At 44.2% G+C, this 16536-nt stretch overlaps 1 protein-coding gene across 1 annotated transcript; it reads right to left on the bottom strand.

Annotated features, from left to right (window-relative positions):
* Window positions 1–9407: 9407 nt before the first annotated feature.
* Window positions 9408–16497, bottom strand: Azgp1 (alpha-2-glycoprotein 1, zinc-binding). The gene is made up of 4 exons (XM_076923416.1): window positions 16329–16497; window positions 13513–13773; window positions 11475–11750; window positions 9408–9988 (listed from the first exon to the last, which is right to left on the bottom strand). Exons 1-4 carry the CDS (start codon window positions 16387–16389, stop codon window positions 9645–9647), a joined length of 942 nt encoding a protein of 313 aa, XP_076779531.1. The 5' UTR covers window positions 16390–16497; the 3' UTR covers window positions 9408–9644.
* Between the last annotated feature and the right edge of the window lie 39 nt (window positions 16498–16536).

Consider the following 16536-nt stretch of genomic DNA (forward strand, 5'->3'; position numbering starts at 1 on the left):
TTGAAAAACCGAACCCCCCCCCCCCCAAAAAAAAAACCCCAAATAAACCCAAGACCTAAGCTAACTCAAACCACTACTGCTACTGCTGCACCACCACCATGGCCACCGCCAGAAGCAGAGGGAACGTGCTGCCCTATCTTCTTTCTTCCTCTTCCCCTTTGTGCTTTTACCTTTTCTGACCTAGAAGTAGATTCTAGGACCCAGATTGTGCCCAGGCTCCCTGGCCAGCTTCCCAGATCCCCAGAGCCTCATATCTAGGTAGGCTTTCAACCAAGGAGCCCCCCAGCCTCACTGCACTTTAAACAGCGTTTCTCCATATGGTTACTTTAAAGTAGTGTTGCTTGGGTCAACTTTCATCCCCCTGGTTCACTGAAGGTAATTGCTTCTTGCTCTAGTAAATAAGCCCTGTTGTGTACAGTTTCTTTCGAAACGGAAACATTCCACTCTATAGGGAAGCTCTTAGCGCAGGGAATTTAAACAACTCAATCTAGCCCTGGAAGTCCTTGAACTGACCAGATGCACTAATATTTCCCCCGGACCCCCTTTGCCAGAGCAAGTGATCAAAGCTGAGAGTCCCTTCCAGAGAAGTGAAGCCGAGCTCCAAAGAAGATTCTCAGGCAATCAAAGGTGTAAAGAAGACTCTGAGCCGAGCTGTCTGGAAGAGGTTTATGTCAATGAGGCACCTGGAAAGGACACTTCAATTTGAGCTCCCTGAAGGCTGGGCAGTGAGCTCCAGGCCCTCAGCTTTTGTGAGCTGTGCTTGGGTGGGCTTTGGTGATGCAGCTGTCTTTGAGTCATTTCTGCTCCAGGAAGAATCCCCACCCATATTCCTGTAAGTAACCCTAGTAAAACTCACTGGTTCACCAAGTTGGACTTTGGTGGTATTTGTACTTTGATCTGACGCGGGTTCCCAATCTGAGCTAAATAAATAGACATTATGTTTGGTCTCCCCAGGAATAGTTTTGTCACACAAGTCCACACTCATGCTCAATCAACCCTAGTTAAACGCAAAGAGTCATAGGTTAAAAGAAACACTTGCTGATAGAAAGAACGACAAGGAAAAGAAATCGCCAGATAGATATTTTAAATATTTTCAGCCTATTAGAAACCTGTTAAATCTTTGGGAATCCACGGCAGGACCCATATTGCCACCTAGTGGTAATAATCTGAAACTGCAGTTGAACTTCTAAGAACCATCTTTCCCAAAAAACGTGTTTGAGGCTTGAAGAGGTGTCTGATGAGACTGCCTGAGGTATTCGTTATTTGCATTTAGGAACATCCTGGGGTAGAAGGACTTGTCTCCCAACGGGGATGTATCAGTTACTTTTCTAGTTGTTGTTGTGAAAACTTCCTGGCAAAAACCAACTGACGGAAAGAAGGGTTTATTTGGGTTCAGTTTGGAAGGTACAGTTTGGTGGGAAGACGTGGCAGCAGGAGCTTGAAGCAGCTGGTCCTCTTGCATCCGCGATCAAAAAGCAGATGGGGAGGGGTCGGGACAGGGGTGGGGAGGAAAAGGTGGGTTAGGGGAAGGGGAGGGGAGGGGAGGGAGGAATGCTGGTGCTTCGCTTGCCTTGTCAGTCTGGGACATAAGGTAGCACTGCCCACATTTAGGGTGGGCCTTTCCATCACAATTTACATAGTCTGGGTAATCTTTCACAGACAAGTTCAAAGTATCTTAAATGATTTCTAGATCCTGTCAGTCAAATCAACAATATTAACCACCACAGGAAATATGGGAGAAAGTACAGTTATAGCTCTTTAGTTCCGACCACTGGGTCCATTTCTCTTTCTGTCAGATCTTCTTATTTTTCTCTTTTTTTTTTAAACATTGAAACGAGATTCTTCTCTCGTACACTACATCTTGACCACTGTTCCAGATAGACTCTAGAGAGAGTCAAGGCCAGACCAAGGGTGTTAGGGGTTAGCTGCATGGTGGTTGCACTCACTTTTAATCCCAGCGCTCTGGAGGCAGAAGCAGACGGATCTCTGTGAGTTCAAGGTCAGCCTGATTTACAGAACTAGTTCTAGGATACCTAGGGCTACACAGAGAAACCCTGTCTCGAAAAACAAACAAACAAACAAACAAAAAATAAATCACCAAAGGGGGATAGGACTGGACTAGTGGTTTTCAACATTCCTCATGCTTTGACTCTTTAAAAATACAGTTCCTCATGTTGTGGTGACCCCCAACCATAGAGTTATTTTGTTGCTACTGCACAACTGTAATTCTGCTACTGTTGAAAAGCATATGGTAAACATTTGGAATGCAGGATATCTGATATACGACTCCTGTGAAAGGGCTATTAGACCCCAAAGGGGTCTTGACCCACAGGTTGAGAACCACTGGGCTGGAGTGATGGTTCCGCCACTGAGAGTACTGGTTTCTCTTTCGGGGACCCAGGTTCGATTCCTAGCACCCACATGGCAGCTAACAGCTATCTGCATCTCTAGTATTTGGGGATCATTGCCCTGCATGTATGCTGGGGGCCAGCCCCAGAGTGGGGGTTCTTCTTGAGGCAGTGGAGGGGGAAGAGCGTTGGTGGAGGGTAAGACTTTGTCTTACGAGATATTTAGGGTTGCTGTATAATAAAAAGTTTACTTATCTAAGTCTAAGTTACTATGCTACTGTAGCTGACCTGCCTTCTCTGTTCCTCTGAGGCTGGAGACTGGAATCTCTGGCACTTAGCACCTCATCCTAAAACAGCAGGAGAGTAAGTAAAGGATTAATTGCTAGAGCCTTTTCTCTTTTGTCCAGATGCCTCTTGCTTGTCCGGCTAGGGGGAAGTTTGGAACAATAAACTTCTATTGAACCAGAAGAAGAGAATAACACTTGCAGAAGGAAAAACTTTTACCCAGGCAAATATGCATAAATTCACATAAGTTCATATACAGATTCGTGATTCAAGCATGCTCATTATGAACTTCCACTCAAACCAGTTGGGCCCAGCTTACATGCATTCTCAATTACATACTTACAAACACACATGCATACATTCTCACAGTTACATACTTACACACACATGATACATTCTCACAGTTACATACTTTTTTTTTTTTTTTTTTTTTTTGGTTTTTCGAGACAGGGTTTCTCTGTATAGCCTTGGCTGTCCTGGAACTCACTCGGTAGACCAGGCTGGCCTCGAACTCAGAAATCCACCTGCCTCTGCCTCTGCCTCTGCCTCCCAAGTGCTGGGATTAAAGGCATGCGCCACCACTGCCCGGCTCACAGTTACATACTTACACACACATGATACATCCTCACAATTACTTACAGACACATCCATACTTACATATGCATATGGAGCAAAAGACCAAGCACCTGTGCAGAAAGAATTCACTCATTCAAGATAAAAAATGAGCTCCAATCTTTATTGAATAGAGAAAGAAAAAGCTTCTACCCTTTTAATGCTAAATGAATTAAACCAATATTTGTAATAGAAAAAGCTATTTTCTTTTTAATAAGACTAAGCCTGCTTTGTATTAAGAAAGGACCTGTTCTGGTCCTTTCTTATGTGTTCTGGTAAGAAGAAGTTGCCTGCTCCTTCTGCCCTTTGCAGCTTCTTTTGTCTTCTTTCCCTCTGCATTCTGCACATTGCTGTCTTAGGTTTTTTGTGTTACCTATAGTTTCTAAGTTATTCCACGCTGTATTCTCCTTCTAATCTTGCTCTCTTCTCCTGCTGTGAAGTTACTATGATGTTCTTATTCTCAATGTCTTTTCTCCCAAAGCTATGCCTATACTTCGAAGTTCTCCTTGAGTTCAGTTCTGCCTAAAAAGTGTTCTGTCTAAAAACTCAGCTCAGTTCCCTCTCACATTCATTTCTCCCCAGCTCAGTTCTTCTCAGCTCAGTTCTGACTCTTCTCCTCGTCCTCAGCACTTAAACATCTTTCAGAATAAATGATCATGTTACAAAATTCATCACAAGGTCACACAAAAATCAAATCATAAATTGAAATAGAAGTTTACAACAGAGAATGTTTACATGCATATCCATTAGGATTAATTATCTGGGTAAACATCCATCACCTGTCTAGCTCCACAGGTTCACTGAAGGTTTAAAACCATAACTAAGTTATTAGTGAAGTTTTGTGTGGATAATCCCAGTCAATATTTTATCTTCTGTCCTAGCACCTATAATAAATCCTTAGTTCCCTTTTATGACCTTTGGTTAATTGTTTTACAACCTTTTGGAATGTGCTCTGAGTAGGAGAAAGTCTGGTTACTATCTAAGAGCAATTAACTGGTGACTTGAGAGACCGGCAGAGTTCTCATTGCAGTTTTGACTATCAGAAAGGGACCTAATAGCAGTCCCGTTATAAAAGAGCCCAATAATCACTGATATAATTTAGGAATTCTTATCATCATTAAGACCTAAGAATTCATCTATATGTCTATATGGCATCACTACAAGACAGTACATCTTTGTAGATCTGCAGAGATCTGCTCCAAAGGGGTAGGCTATTACTAGTGATTGTTATATATGTATAATAATAACAGGAAAAGTATATTAATAGCAGGAATCTTTCCTAAAATGAATCCCTTTCAGCCTTGCTGAATCAGCACAAACCTGTCACAGATTATATAATAACCCAAAGCAGGCCATCTCAGGATGATCACCTGCTAGTTATTAGCTTGTCCCATTATGGCTCCTGCCACACGTACATTTTGCACAGATATATATGCAAGCAGAACCCTTTTGCACATAAGACACACACACACACACACACACACACACACACACACACACACACCACTGAAGGAGGCCCTCCCAAGCTGGGGCACTCTCCAGTTGCACTTGAAGTTAGCTTTGTCCAGAGAAGAATTTGTGGGTGTTACTTTTTCCTTTGGCTGCCCTTAAACTCTCCAGTCTTTTTGCCTCCATTCCCCAAGTCTTGGGACTACAGTTTTGCACCAGCATGCCTGTCTTGCTCATGGTACTTAGCACAGTAGTGCAGGAGGTGATGCATCTGGTTCTTAGGACACTTTTGTCTTCCAAGTGTTCCCAATGTGTGCCTACTGCCCCTCCTCCACTTGGCATTCTTTCTCTTGCCAGACTTGTGTAACTCTCCCTTCTCAATGATCTCATTCCCAGATGGTTAGGAACAACCTAACCATCTAACTTTGACTCTTAAGCTGCATGAATACTTCATACCTCCTGTGAAACCTGACTCCCCCAGGAAGTTTGATCTGGGCTTCTGAGTGGATCTGTGGCTCTCTCTTCCTCTAAGATATTTGTCAAGAATGTAGTCTCCCGAGGTCCTGCCTCTGCTCACCTGTCAGGACCCCGCACACCTGTCAAAATGGCCTGATGTCATATTTCAATCTCCCCTCAGTTCCAGCTTGCTTATGCTGACTCTGTCTTTGTCTCTGTCTCTGTTTCTGTCTCTCTCTTTCACCTGCTTCTCATGTTTCATGTAACCCACGTGGTTCTCAAAGTTGATATGTAACGAAGGATGCCCTTGAACTTCTGAACCTTCAGCTTATTACTACAGGTGTGCACCAGCATACCCAGTTTTGTGTGGTCCTTGGATGAAATCCAAGACTTTGTGCATATGAGACAAATACTCTAGCAGCCCAGGATGACAGTACAGGTCCTTAAGCTTCTTCTTCTTCTTCTTCTTCTTCTTCTTCTTCTTCTTCTTCTTCTTCTTCTTCTTCTTCTTCTTCTTCTTCTTCTTCTCCTTCTCCTTCTCCTTCTCCTTCTCCTTCTCCTTCTCCTTCTCCTTCTCCTTCTCCTTCTCCTTCTCCTTCTCCTTCTCCTTCTCCTTCTCCTCCTCCTCCTCCTCCTCCTCCTCCTCCTCCTCCTCCTCCTCCTCCTCCTCCTCCCCCCCCTCTCTCTCTCTCTCTCTCTCTCTCTCTCTCTTTGGTTTTATAGGACAAGGTCTCTCTGTGTAGCCCTGGCTGTCCTAAAACTCTCTATAGACCAGGCTGGCCTTGAACTCAGAGATCTCTCTGCCTCTGCCTCCTGATTAAAGGTGTGTGTGTCACCACCACTTGGCTTTTTTCCCCCTTGGGACAAGGCCTTACTACCCATAATCCAGTCTGACCTCAAACTTGCAGCAATCCTCCTACAGCAACCTTCCATGTGCTGAGAGTATAGGTGAGTGCTACAATGTCCGATTATGAAGGGTATCCTTGCTATACATGGAAAAACACAGCACAGGCAAGTTAGACTTAATAAGACATCCACTAAGGTTCAGCTCTGCCTTTGAGCTTTGTTTATTCAAGGATGGCAGTCGGTGACTCAGTTGAGAAAATAGGCTTAAATGGACTTGGGAAGGAGTCCAGGAAAATCAAAACCTGTTTCCTGATTCTGAAAATGCCTGGGTATGCTCTGGAGAGAACAGGCCTCCTTAGTGTGTGTCCTAAGGCTATACTGGTGTGTGGAAGACTGAAAGTGGAGATTGGTGTCTCACAGTGGTGAAAGATTGTTAAGGAAACTGAGGTGCAAATGTTTGTTCATGCACATTTCTTTTCTTCTTTTTTCTCTTTTCTCTTTCTTTTTCCCCTTTTCTTTCTTTTTTTTTTATTTTTATTTATGAGGCAGGGTCTTACTATGTAGCCTTGGCTCACCTGGAGCTCACTGTGTAGACCAGTCTGGCCTTGAACTCATAGAGCATTGCCTGCCACAAGTGTATAGATTCTTCAGTGCCATAGTCATCAGGGCTATGGGCATATCTGTGGCTACCAGCTGTAGTAATTCGATTCATGTTCAAAGGGCTGAGTGATCCAAGCCATGTAATACCCCAAGGTAAAGATGCTCAAAGTTTTAAAAATGTTGTTGTTGTGTTTTTTTTTTTGTTTTTATTTTTTTCCCAGTGGACTGGAGAGATGGCTCAGTGGTTAAAGGCACTTTTTGCTCTTGCAGAGGACCTGGGTTCAGTTCCCAGCATCCTCATAGTGATTTACAACCACCCATAACTCCAATTCCATGAGATCTGATACCTTCTTTTGACCTCTGTGGGTATCAGGAATGCATGATGGTGCCCAGACAAAGATGCAGGGGAAATAATTGTACACACAAAATACAAATAAAAATGAAGAAATCAAAAAAGGTTCTTTTAAAAATTTATCGAGATAAAATTGAGAGATAGCATAGAGAGACAGAGGGAGGAGAGAGACAGAGAGAGAGAGAGAGAGAGAGAGAGAGAGAGAGAGAATATACATGTGCAGGTTACAGGAGTTGGTTCTCTCCTTCTGACATACGGGTCCTGGGGATTGAATGTAGGTCATAACCTTGGCAGCAAGCACCTTTACTTCTCAAGCCACCTCAACAGCCTTGATAATTAATTTTTTTTATTTTTTTAAAGATTTATTTCTTTTATTTATATGAGCACACTGTAGCTGTGTTCAGACACAGCAGAAGAGGGCATCAGATCCCATGACAGATGGTTTTAAGTTACCATGTGGTTGCTGGAAATTGAACGCAGGACCACTTGAAGAGCAGTCAGTGCTCTTAACCAGTGAGCCGTCTATCCAGTCCCCTGATGATTAGTTTTAACTGCCAATTTGGCACAACCTAGAGTCACCGAGGAAGAGTCTCAATGAGGGATTGTATAGATTATGTTGGCCTATGAGCATATCTGTGGCAGATTATCTCAATTATGTTAATTGAGCTGAGAAGACCTGCCCACTGTGGGTGGCATTATCCCCTAGGCAGGAGATCCTGAACTGTATAAATGCAGAGAGGGGATTGAACACTTGTAGGCGTGAATGCATTCATTTTTCTCTTCGTTCTTGACTAGGACATGACGAGTTGCTTCAAGTTTCTGAGTTGGCTTCTCCACAATGATGGACTATAACTGTTGTTTAGTAATTTCTTTCAAGATTACATGCTTCCATATTGGAGAGAAGCTTTGTTAAGACATAAAGGGAGGTGGAGCAACAGGATGGTCTAAGGCAGTGGTTCTCAACCACTTAATGCTGTGACCACTACAGCATATTTCCTCATGCTGTAGTGACCCCATCATAAAATTATTTTTGTTGCTACTTCAAAACTAATTTTGGTACTGTTATGACTTGTAATGTAAATATCTGACATGCAGGATATCTGATATGCAACCATGTGACAGGGCCATTTGACCCCTAAAGGGGTCAATACGCATAGGTTTGGGACCTCTGGTCTATGGGTATGTGAAATATTCCATTCTGCAGGGAATCTCATTAAGCTCAGGAAATAAACAACTCCATAGCTTCAGGAAGTCACTGAAACTGATGATAGTCACTAGGCCCCACCTTTTCCAAGCAAATATAGCAATAAAGACTGACAAGAGACAGTCTCAGACTAGCTGAACTTCTTGCAAGAAGTGTAGACCAGCCTTGCTGCCAGGACAGGCTCAGGCTAGCTGAGATGACTGAAATGGACACTGTTTGACTACTGAGCTGCCTATAGGTTATGTAGTAGGCTCCAAGTTTCCAGCTTTCATGAGCTGTTGAGCTGTCACCCATGCGATTGTCATGGACTTCACTAATAAAACTGTCTTTGAGTAATTTCTGCTCTTGTATGTAACCCTTTACCCATATTTATGCAAATTATACCAATAAAACTATTGGAGGATGCTTTCATGCACTATGTATTCAGATCCTGATTTCTATGTTCAGATGTCTGGTTGCAGACCTGAAGATGGCATGGTTGACGTCAAGCATCTTGGGTCTCAGAGTTATGTAAAAATTGTGTTCCATTATCTCTGATTGGTTAGTAAAAGAGACAATCGGTCAATAGGCTTGGTGGAAAAGATGGGGTGGGTCTTCCTCAGGGGGTCCCAGAGGAGACAAGAGTAGAGAAGGACCATGAGTAGTAGAAGGTATGGAGAGACAATGAGGAGGTGCCATGAGGGAGTCGCTATGGGAGTCTTCATGAGGACACATGTGGACCAGATCGAGCCAGGGCAAAACTCAGATTGAATGTAAAAGACCACGAGGTTGGGAAATAGGTAGGCTTACAAGGTTCAAATAGCTCAGAACCTGCCCAGCTTCTTGTCTGTAGCTTGTTAATAAAAACACCAGGTCTCTGTGTCATCTATTTGGGAGACAGAATGGGCTAGAGTGGGTATAGAAATGCCATGCAGTTATTTGGGTACAAAAGGGACATAAGAAAACCCCACAAGAATTACAGTTCACCAAACTGGACTTTGGTGGGATCCATCCTTTGATCTGCCGTTGGTTCCCTAGCTGAGGTGAGTAGATATTTGTTCTCATCTTCCCAGGACTAGAGCTACACAACAGAGACCTGGAAAGACACGTCTGACCAATCTCCCCTCTTGAAGTTGCTTTTGTTTGAGGGTATTTTCTCACAGTGCCAGAAATAAAACACTAGGACAACATCTTGGAGTGAATACGAAGACATCATATGAATCAACTATGTGGGGGCAGGACACATGATAAAATCAACTCACACTTCTGTAACATCTCAGAGTTTAAAATGCCTTTATGTGCTATGCTAGGCTTGAGGGCAGTTGCAAGGGTTTACAGATTAATCGAGGAGGAGTTTTACAAGGCAAGGTGATTGGTTTGAAATTGAGAGTGAACTCGGTGGGTGGTATTCAAGTCTTCTGCGCACACCCCTGTTCCCTGGATTCTTGCTGGCTATTGTACTGTTGTATTGTATTGTTGGTGACAGTGACTTCTGAAGTTCGACTCTCTCATGTCAGGCAGAGAGGGTAGCTGACTGAGGCTGAGCCACAGCATTATTTTCAGCTTTTACTTTTCTTGTCTCATCCCACTGCACTGAGAGAGATTGGGATATTCCCTTGTGTTCTATGAGGCAGAAGAAGGGGTCTCTGTCTTGTGGCGGGATTTCCACCTCCACCCAGGAGAGGTAAGTGCCATTTCCATTGGGAAAAACACCTCTTTCTGGTTCAGATGTCAGCTTCTTGCTGGCCCGGCTCCAGTGTAGACTAATTCTTTGTGGGTAGAAGTCATAGGCCAGACATCTGAATATTCTGTTTCTTCCTGGGGCCATACGGCTGGTGACTATCACAGTGGGAGGATCTGTGGAGGGAGAAAGTGTGCACATACAGAGCCTAAGGTGGGCTTTTCCCTGCCATGCCTCTTTTGTTTCTAACTCCCTGGATGACTATCCAGTCTGACTTCTCCAAGAGACCTTTGTGAAGTCCAGAGGAAGGGCTTTCCCTGTTGGGTTATCTGGTATGTCCAGAGCTACTCTCTTACTCCTTTCCTTTTGTTATGGTTTATTGACTTCTGATGGCAACTGATTGAGACAGGGGATTGGGTAGCTAGCTCAGTGGGTAAAGGGCTTGGCGCATAAACATGGGAAATACCTGGAATCTGGCTGGCAGGCAAACTTGGTGTCTCAGACAAGGTGGAAAGTCAGTACCAATAGCTGAGGTTGTCTTCCGATCTCCACAAATGCACCATCATACATATATACCCTCATACATACATACACATCATACATACACACAGATAATAAAACAGAGACAGAATACATACATATACACACATACATAAACACATCATAAACACACACAGATAACAAAACATAGAGGCAGAATACATACATACATACAAACATCATACATACACACAGACTACAAAACAGATTACATAGCCCAGGGTGGCCTTGAACTTGTGATATCCCTGCCCTGAGTGCTGGATTACTGGCATGTACTACCGTGCCCAGATTTTGAGTGTCTTGAGTGTGCTTTATAGCTCACTCCACTGCGCTCTACTACCAAAACGTCAGCCCAGCTCCTTGGTTCTGTCTGCAAGAGGCCGAACTGTATGAAAGAACTGCTATGGAATTTGGAGTCTGAACTATGGAGTTTAGAGGGCCTGCTGAAACTGAGTCTCAATTTATTCTTTTTTTGTCCCTCCCTCCTGATTTCTGAGACAGGGTTTAACTGGCATGACATTTGTCATGTAGTGTGGCCTTGAATTCATCACAATCCTCTAGCTTCTGCTTTCTGATTACAGCACGTGCTGCAAAGTGGAGGTTACTTAGGGAACCTTGCCATCGAGCCAGTTTTGTTCCTGACTTTTTTTTTTTTTTTTTTTTTTTTTTTTTAAGTGCTAAGGATCCTGACTCCTGTATATGACAGACAGTGCTCTACCACTGAGCCACGTCCCCAGCCCCTCACTGGGGGATTCTAGGCAGGGACTCTACCACTGAGCCACGCCCCCAGCCCCTCACTGGGGGATTCTAGGCAGGGGCTCTACCACTGAGCCACGCCCCAGCCCCTCACTGGGGGATTCTAGGCAGGGACTCTAGCACTGAGCCACGCCCCAGCCCCTCACTGGGGGATTCTAGACAGGTGTTCTACCATTGAGCTTGGCTTTTTTGACCTAAAATTTTGATGAACGTTTATTTTGGCTCTCATGTCATGTGTTCAAAAGGAAAGACTCCTAGTATATGAAACCTGGAGGATGAAGGGACTAGTAGGGGTTGATGGGGACAACCTGCCATTGTTCCCTGCGCTGAGATGACCTTGGAGTAGATCATAAAAACAGTGTGTACCTGTTCGGTCCAGGTGAGATCTACTGTAGTTCAGGTACCTCTTCAGCATTGCAGGACATTCCTCCTCTAGGTATGCCTTGGCTCGCTCCACGTAGGCCTTTTCCGCCTCCCACTTTAGCTTGGTGTTTGTAGCTGCTGGGTCTAAGGGGATCCAGGCTGGGATTTCTTTGTTGAATTCGATGAAATCCTTTCCGTCGTAGGCATACCTCCAGACTGCTCCACTACTTCTGTTATTTGTGATCTCACAACCAAACATTCCCTGAAAGGTGTGAGACCCTGAAGCCTCCCCGATCCCACAGGGAGTCAGTCAGATGGATGCCAACTCCAGCTGAGCGACTTTCAATTCCTGTATGCTTGGGACATCTAAACACTCAATTCTTTATCTTGGCAAACAGGTTGCTAGCCAGGCACACAGCAGAGGAGGAAACTACTTGGCTGGGCGTTTCTGGCCACTCTGAGAGGGGACACATTCTTTATAGTTGGAGAATTTCATAAATTATGGATAGATTCCAAGCCTAGTTCTGTCTAACAGGGTCTCATGTAATAGCGTCAGATACTCTAGGCACCAAGGATGACTTTAAACTCCTGAGGCTCATGTCTTCATTTCCCTAGTGCTAAGATTATAGGTGTGTGACACTGTACCCAGTTTTATGCGGTGCTGGGAACTGAACCCAGGACCTCTTGTATGCTAGGTAAGCTCTCAGATTTGAAGCATTTTCACATCATCTTATCTGATGAACATGTGTTTTAGTGGGTGGCGAATTCTTCAGAATTAAACACAATCACACTGGATTCCATTGCTAAGTTAAGTAAGGAGTCATTTGTGGTTCTTATAGACTATTGGAATTCCTACTTGTCAGGCCCATATTGCGTTCAAATCACTGCTCTACACATAATTGGGTCATTTCCCTCCTTATTTATTGATTTCTTTGTTTATTTTTGAGACACGGTCACATGTTATAGCCCAGGCTGGCCAGAATCTCATTATGTAGCCCAGCTACTACAAAACAGCAATCTCTTGTCTCAAGTTTTCTGGATACTGGAATTACTGATAAGCCATCACCCTCCAAACCTATTTGGTGTTTATTCCAAATCACTAAAGATCTTCTCCTCCCTGTCCAAGAACAATGACTCTTACACAAAGTAACCAGCCTACCACAGGTCAGTCTGATTACAACACTGGATGTTTACTCTGTTTTGGGTGGTGTTGGCCGCACAGGCTCTAAAAGCTCTTAAGCTGTCTGGATTTAAATTCCAGATCTCTCTCTGTTTTGTTGAATGAACTATGAAATATAGTTAAATTTAAGTGAAATACTTAAAAAAAAATCCCTGAAATGAGAAGAGTAATAATCTTTGAAGATGTTATTTTGACTATTAAATATGCTCACAGCTGAGCCTGGCACAGAGTTAAGTGCAAGTTACTATTTTTTATTTTATTAATTAAGTAATTGTGTGTGCGTAGTGTAAGCACATGGTTGTGTATGCACATATATGTACCCATGAGTGCACAGTCAGAGGCCAGAGGAGGATGCTGGGAGTGCTTCTCTGTTGCTTTCCACTTGGGTAGAGTTGAATCTGATTCCTTCTCAAGTGGGTCGGGGCATGGAGATGAAAGGTCAGTGGTGCCTGGGTAGGAAGGGACTCTGATACCACTACCTTGTAGTGGTTCTCAACCTTTCTAATAAGTGCGACCCTTTAACACAGTTCCTCATGGTGTTGTAACCCCAACCACAACATTATCTCGTTGCTATTTCGTAACTGTAAATTTGCTACTGTTATGACTTGTGATGTAAATATCTGATATTGAGGATGTCTGATATGCAACCTTCAAAGGGGTCACAGTCATAGGTTGAGAACCGCTGCTGGAGGGGGGTTGATGTCTGGGGGGAGAGTGGAGGAAGCCACGGGAAAGGAGGAGGTAGATGTGATTGTGTGTGTGTGTGTGTCTTGTCCCATCGAGTGGAATCCTTCCCACTCATACTCTCGGACGGCATCAGGTAAGACACACACACTCATTGGGCTATAGCAGCTCACTGACCTGTGCTGTCCTCGTAATAGTCCATGATGTCTTTCAGGGTCACGAGGAAGATCTCCTCCCTGGCCCTCTGAAGCTGGCTTTCCTTCTCCCAGTCCTCCATTCCTTCCACCTGGCTCCAGGGTCCCACGGGCTCCGCCTTCCCGCTGTTGCTGTTGTAGTGGAAGAAGGCCTGATCATTGAGAAATGCGGTGGCCTGAAACCTCGGAAAGCCTTTGCTGGGCCTGGACAACCCAGTGTAGAGGAAGATCAGAGAATAAGACCCTGCAGAAGGAGAGAAGATTCTGAGGGCTGGGGCTTATGCATAGGGGGCCCACTGCAAAACTGCAGGGCCCCAGGAGGAAGGCCCTGGCCTTGGAGCCTCTTCCTCTCCCGCTCTTGTTGCCAGCTGTATACCATGGGAGGTTCACTCATGTGAAGGGAGGTTCACTCTGCCTTTCATCAGGATGACATGTCAGAGATTGTTCTGTGTTGTCTCTACATTGTATCCCTTACTTTGCATATAAAATTGTGTGTGTGTGTGTGTGTGTGTGTGCGCGTGCGTAGTGTATGTACGGTTCTTGTGGGTGTGAGCACATGTGCATGGTGTAGAGGTCAGAGGTCAAGTTGGGAGATCATCTATCATTCTCCATCTTATTTTTTAAAAATTATATTTATTTGCACTCCTGTGTGTGTGTGTGTGTGTGTGTGTGTGTGTGTGTGTGTGATTTGTGCATATGCCATGGTGTGTATAGCAGTCAGAGGACAACTTGTAGGAGTTAGTTCTATCATGTGGGTCCCAGGGATCAAACTTAGTTATCAGGCTTGGTGGTAAGTACCATTACTGCTGAGCGGTCTCTCTGGTCTGACACCTCAGTCTTTTTGAGGTAGGGTCTCTCACTGGATCTCAAGTTCATCAGTCCTGCCAGGCTGGTCCATAAATAATTTCTAGAGATCTGCCTGTATCTATTTGTCTATAATCTATCTATCTATCTATCTATCTATCAATCATACTGGCTGGTTTTGTATCAGCTTGACACAAGCTAGAGTCATCAGAGAGGAAGGAGCCTGGTTGAGGAAATGTCTCCACATGAGGGATTTTTCTCAATTAGTGATCAATGGGGGAGGGCTCAGCCCATGGTGGGCGGGGCCATCCTTGGGATAATGACCCTGGATTCTATAAGAAAGCAGGCTGAGCAAGCTAGTAACCAGCACCCCTCCACGGCCTCTGCATTAGCTCCTGCCTCCAGGATCCTGCCCTGTTTGAGTTCCTGTCTTGACTTTCTCCAATGATCGACTGTGATCTAGAAGTGTAAGTCAAATAAACCCTTTCCTCCCCGACTTGCTTTTTGGTCGTCTTGTTTTGTTGCAGCAGTAGAAACTCTAACTAAGACACTATCTATTGTTCTTTCTTTTTGTTATATATCCACCCATCAACTCATTACCTGTCCATATCTTTCCATCTATTATCCCTCCCTCCCTCCCTCCCTCCCTCTCTTCATCTGTGTATCTACCCTACACAAGCATATGCTGTGTACTGGACTTCTATTTCTTTAAAGGCACCTTACTAATGCAGAATTTTGGTATAGAATATACTTAACATTTTAAATATATATCTAGTTTTAAAATATTATATACACATACATCTGTGCATCATATGTGTGGAGTGTCACATGAGGCCAGAAGAGGGCGACAGATCCCCTGACACTAGAGTTCTAGGTAATTATAAGCTGCCACAAACACAGGTTCTCTTCAAGAGCAGTAAGTATTCTTAACCATTAAGCTGTCTCTCCAGGCCCTTTAGAAAATACCATTCAAGAACACAATGCTTCATTATAAAACAGGTATAAATAGATACTTACATAGCATTCTGTGAATTTACCCATGTTTTTAAACTGGCTTGGTTTAGGAATCTTCACCCAGAAATTTATGTGCAGTGAACAGACTCATACCCCATCCTGGAACTGATGTGGCTTCCCCAGATTCCCTGCTGTCTTCTCTCCTAGAGGCTCTTGCTGTACCTCACTATAGAGGAAAGTCCTGGTTTCCTCATAGAGTCTTCTAACCTGGCTCTGCATTTCCCCATGGGGCCTCTTCCATTTTCCTCCAGAGTCAGACAAGTGTGTCCAGCCCATGGAAGAAGTGGAGGGGAGAGAGTAGAGGAAACCGTATGGTCCATATCCAATTCCACTGTCTGACTCCACTGTTAGAATAACACACCTTCCAGGCATCTACCATTTACTATACAGACTTCCACCCCACTGATGGTAGTAATGGGTTTGCAAAGTTGCCAGTTACCATAGTTCACCCTTCTAGAAGCATTCAGGAAGTCACTGGACTTGTGTTAAGTAAGACCTTAAAGAATGTGGATCTGAGGACTAGCAGTGTAGTTCAGTTGACACGGTGCTTACTATGCATGCATGAAGCCTACAATAAAGGAAGATAAAAAAAATATCCGGCACACAGCATATGCTTGCCTTGAACTTTTGAACCTCTTGCCTCCAGCTCCCTCGTGTTGGGATTATAGGCATGAGACACTCGGTTTATGTGGTGCTGAGGGAATTGAACCTAAGGCTTCCTGCATGTATAACAAACATCCTATCAAATGAGCCACACCAGTAGCTCTCAGACTCATGCTCTTTAAGGTCTTATCTAACACAAGTTCAGTGACTTCCTTAATACTCCTAGGTGAAGTAAGTTAATTGGCAACTTTACAAACCCATTAGTACTGGATATATGGGAATCTCAGGTACACAAAGGGTCCTTCTTGTGGCCCAACATTTTTGTCTTTTGCCTTCCCATTGTTTCTCTCCCAATCTTCCTTTGTTTTGCCCACTCACCAGTCTCGTGAAGTACTGTAGGACCCAGAAGGAGAGGCAGGGTCAGCAGGACAGGCACCATTGCTACTGTAGTGGTCGGGAGAAACGTCTACACAGGAAATGAGGCTCTTGCCTTGAGGCCTGGCATCCTGCCCAGGGGTGGTGATTCCACAGCCAATGAGAGCGGCTAAAGAAATTCCTCTCCAGAGAGTGATGAACAGAGCCACAT

Source organism: Arvicanthis niloticus, chromosome 24 (genome assembly GCF_011762505.2).
Source record: "Arvicanthis niloticus isolate mArvNil1 chromosome 24, mArvNil1.pat.X, whole genome shotgun sequence".
NCBI lineage: Eukaryota > Metazoa > Chordata > Mammalia > Rodentia > Muridae > Arvicanthis > Arvicanthis niloticus.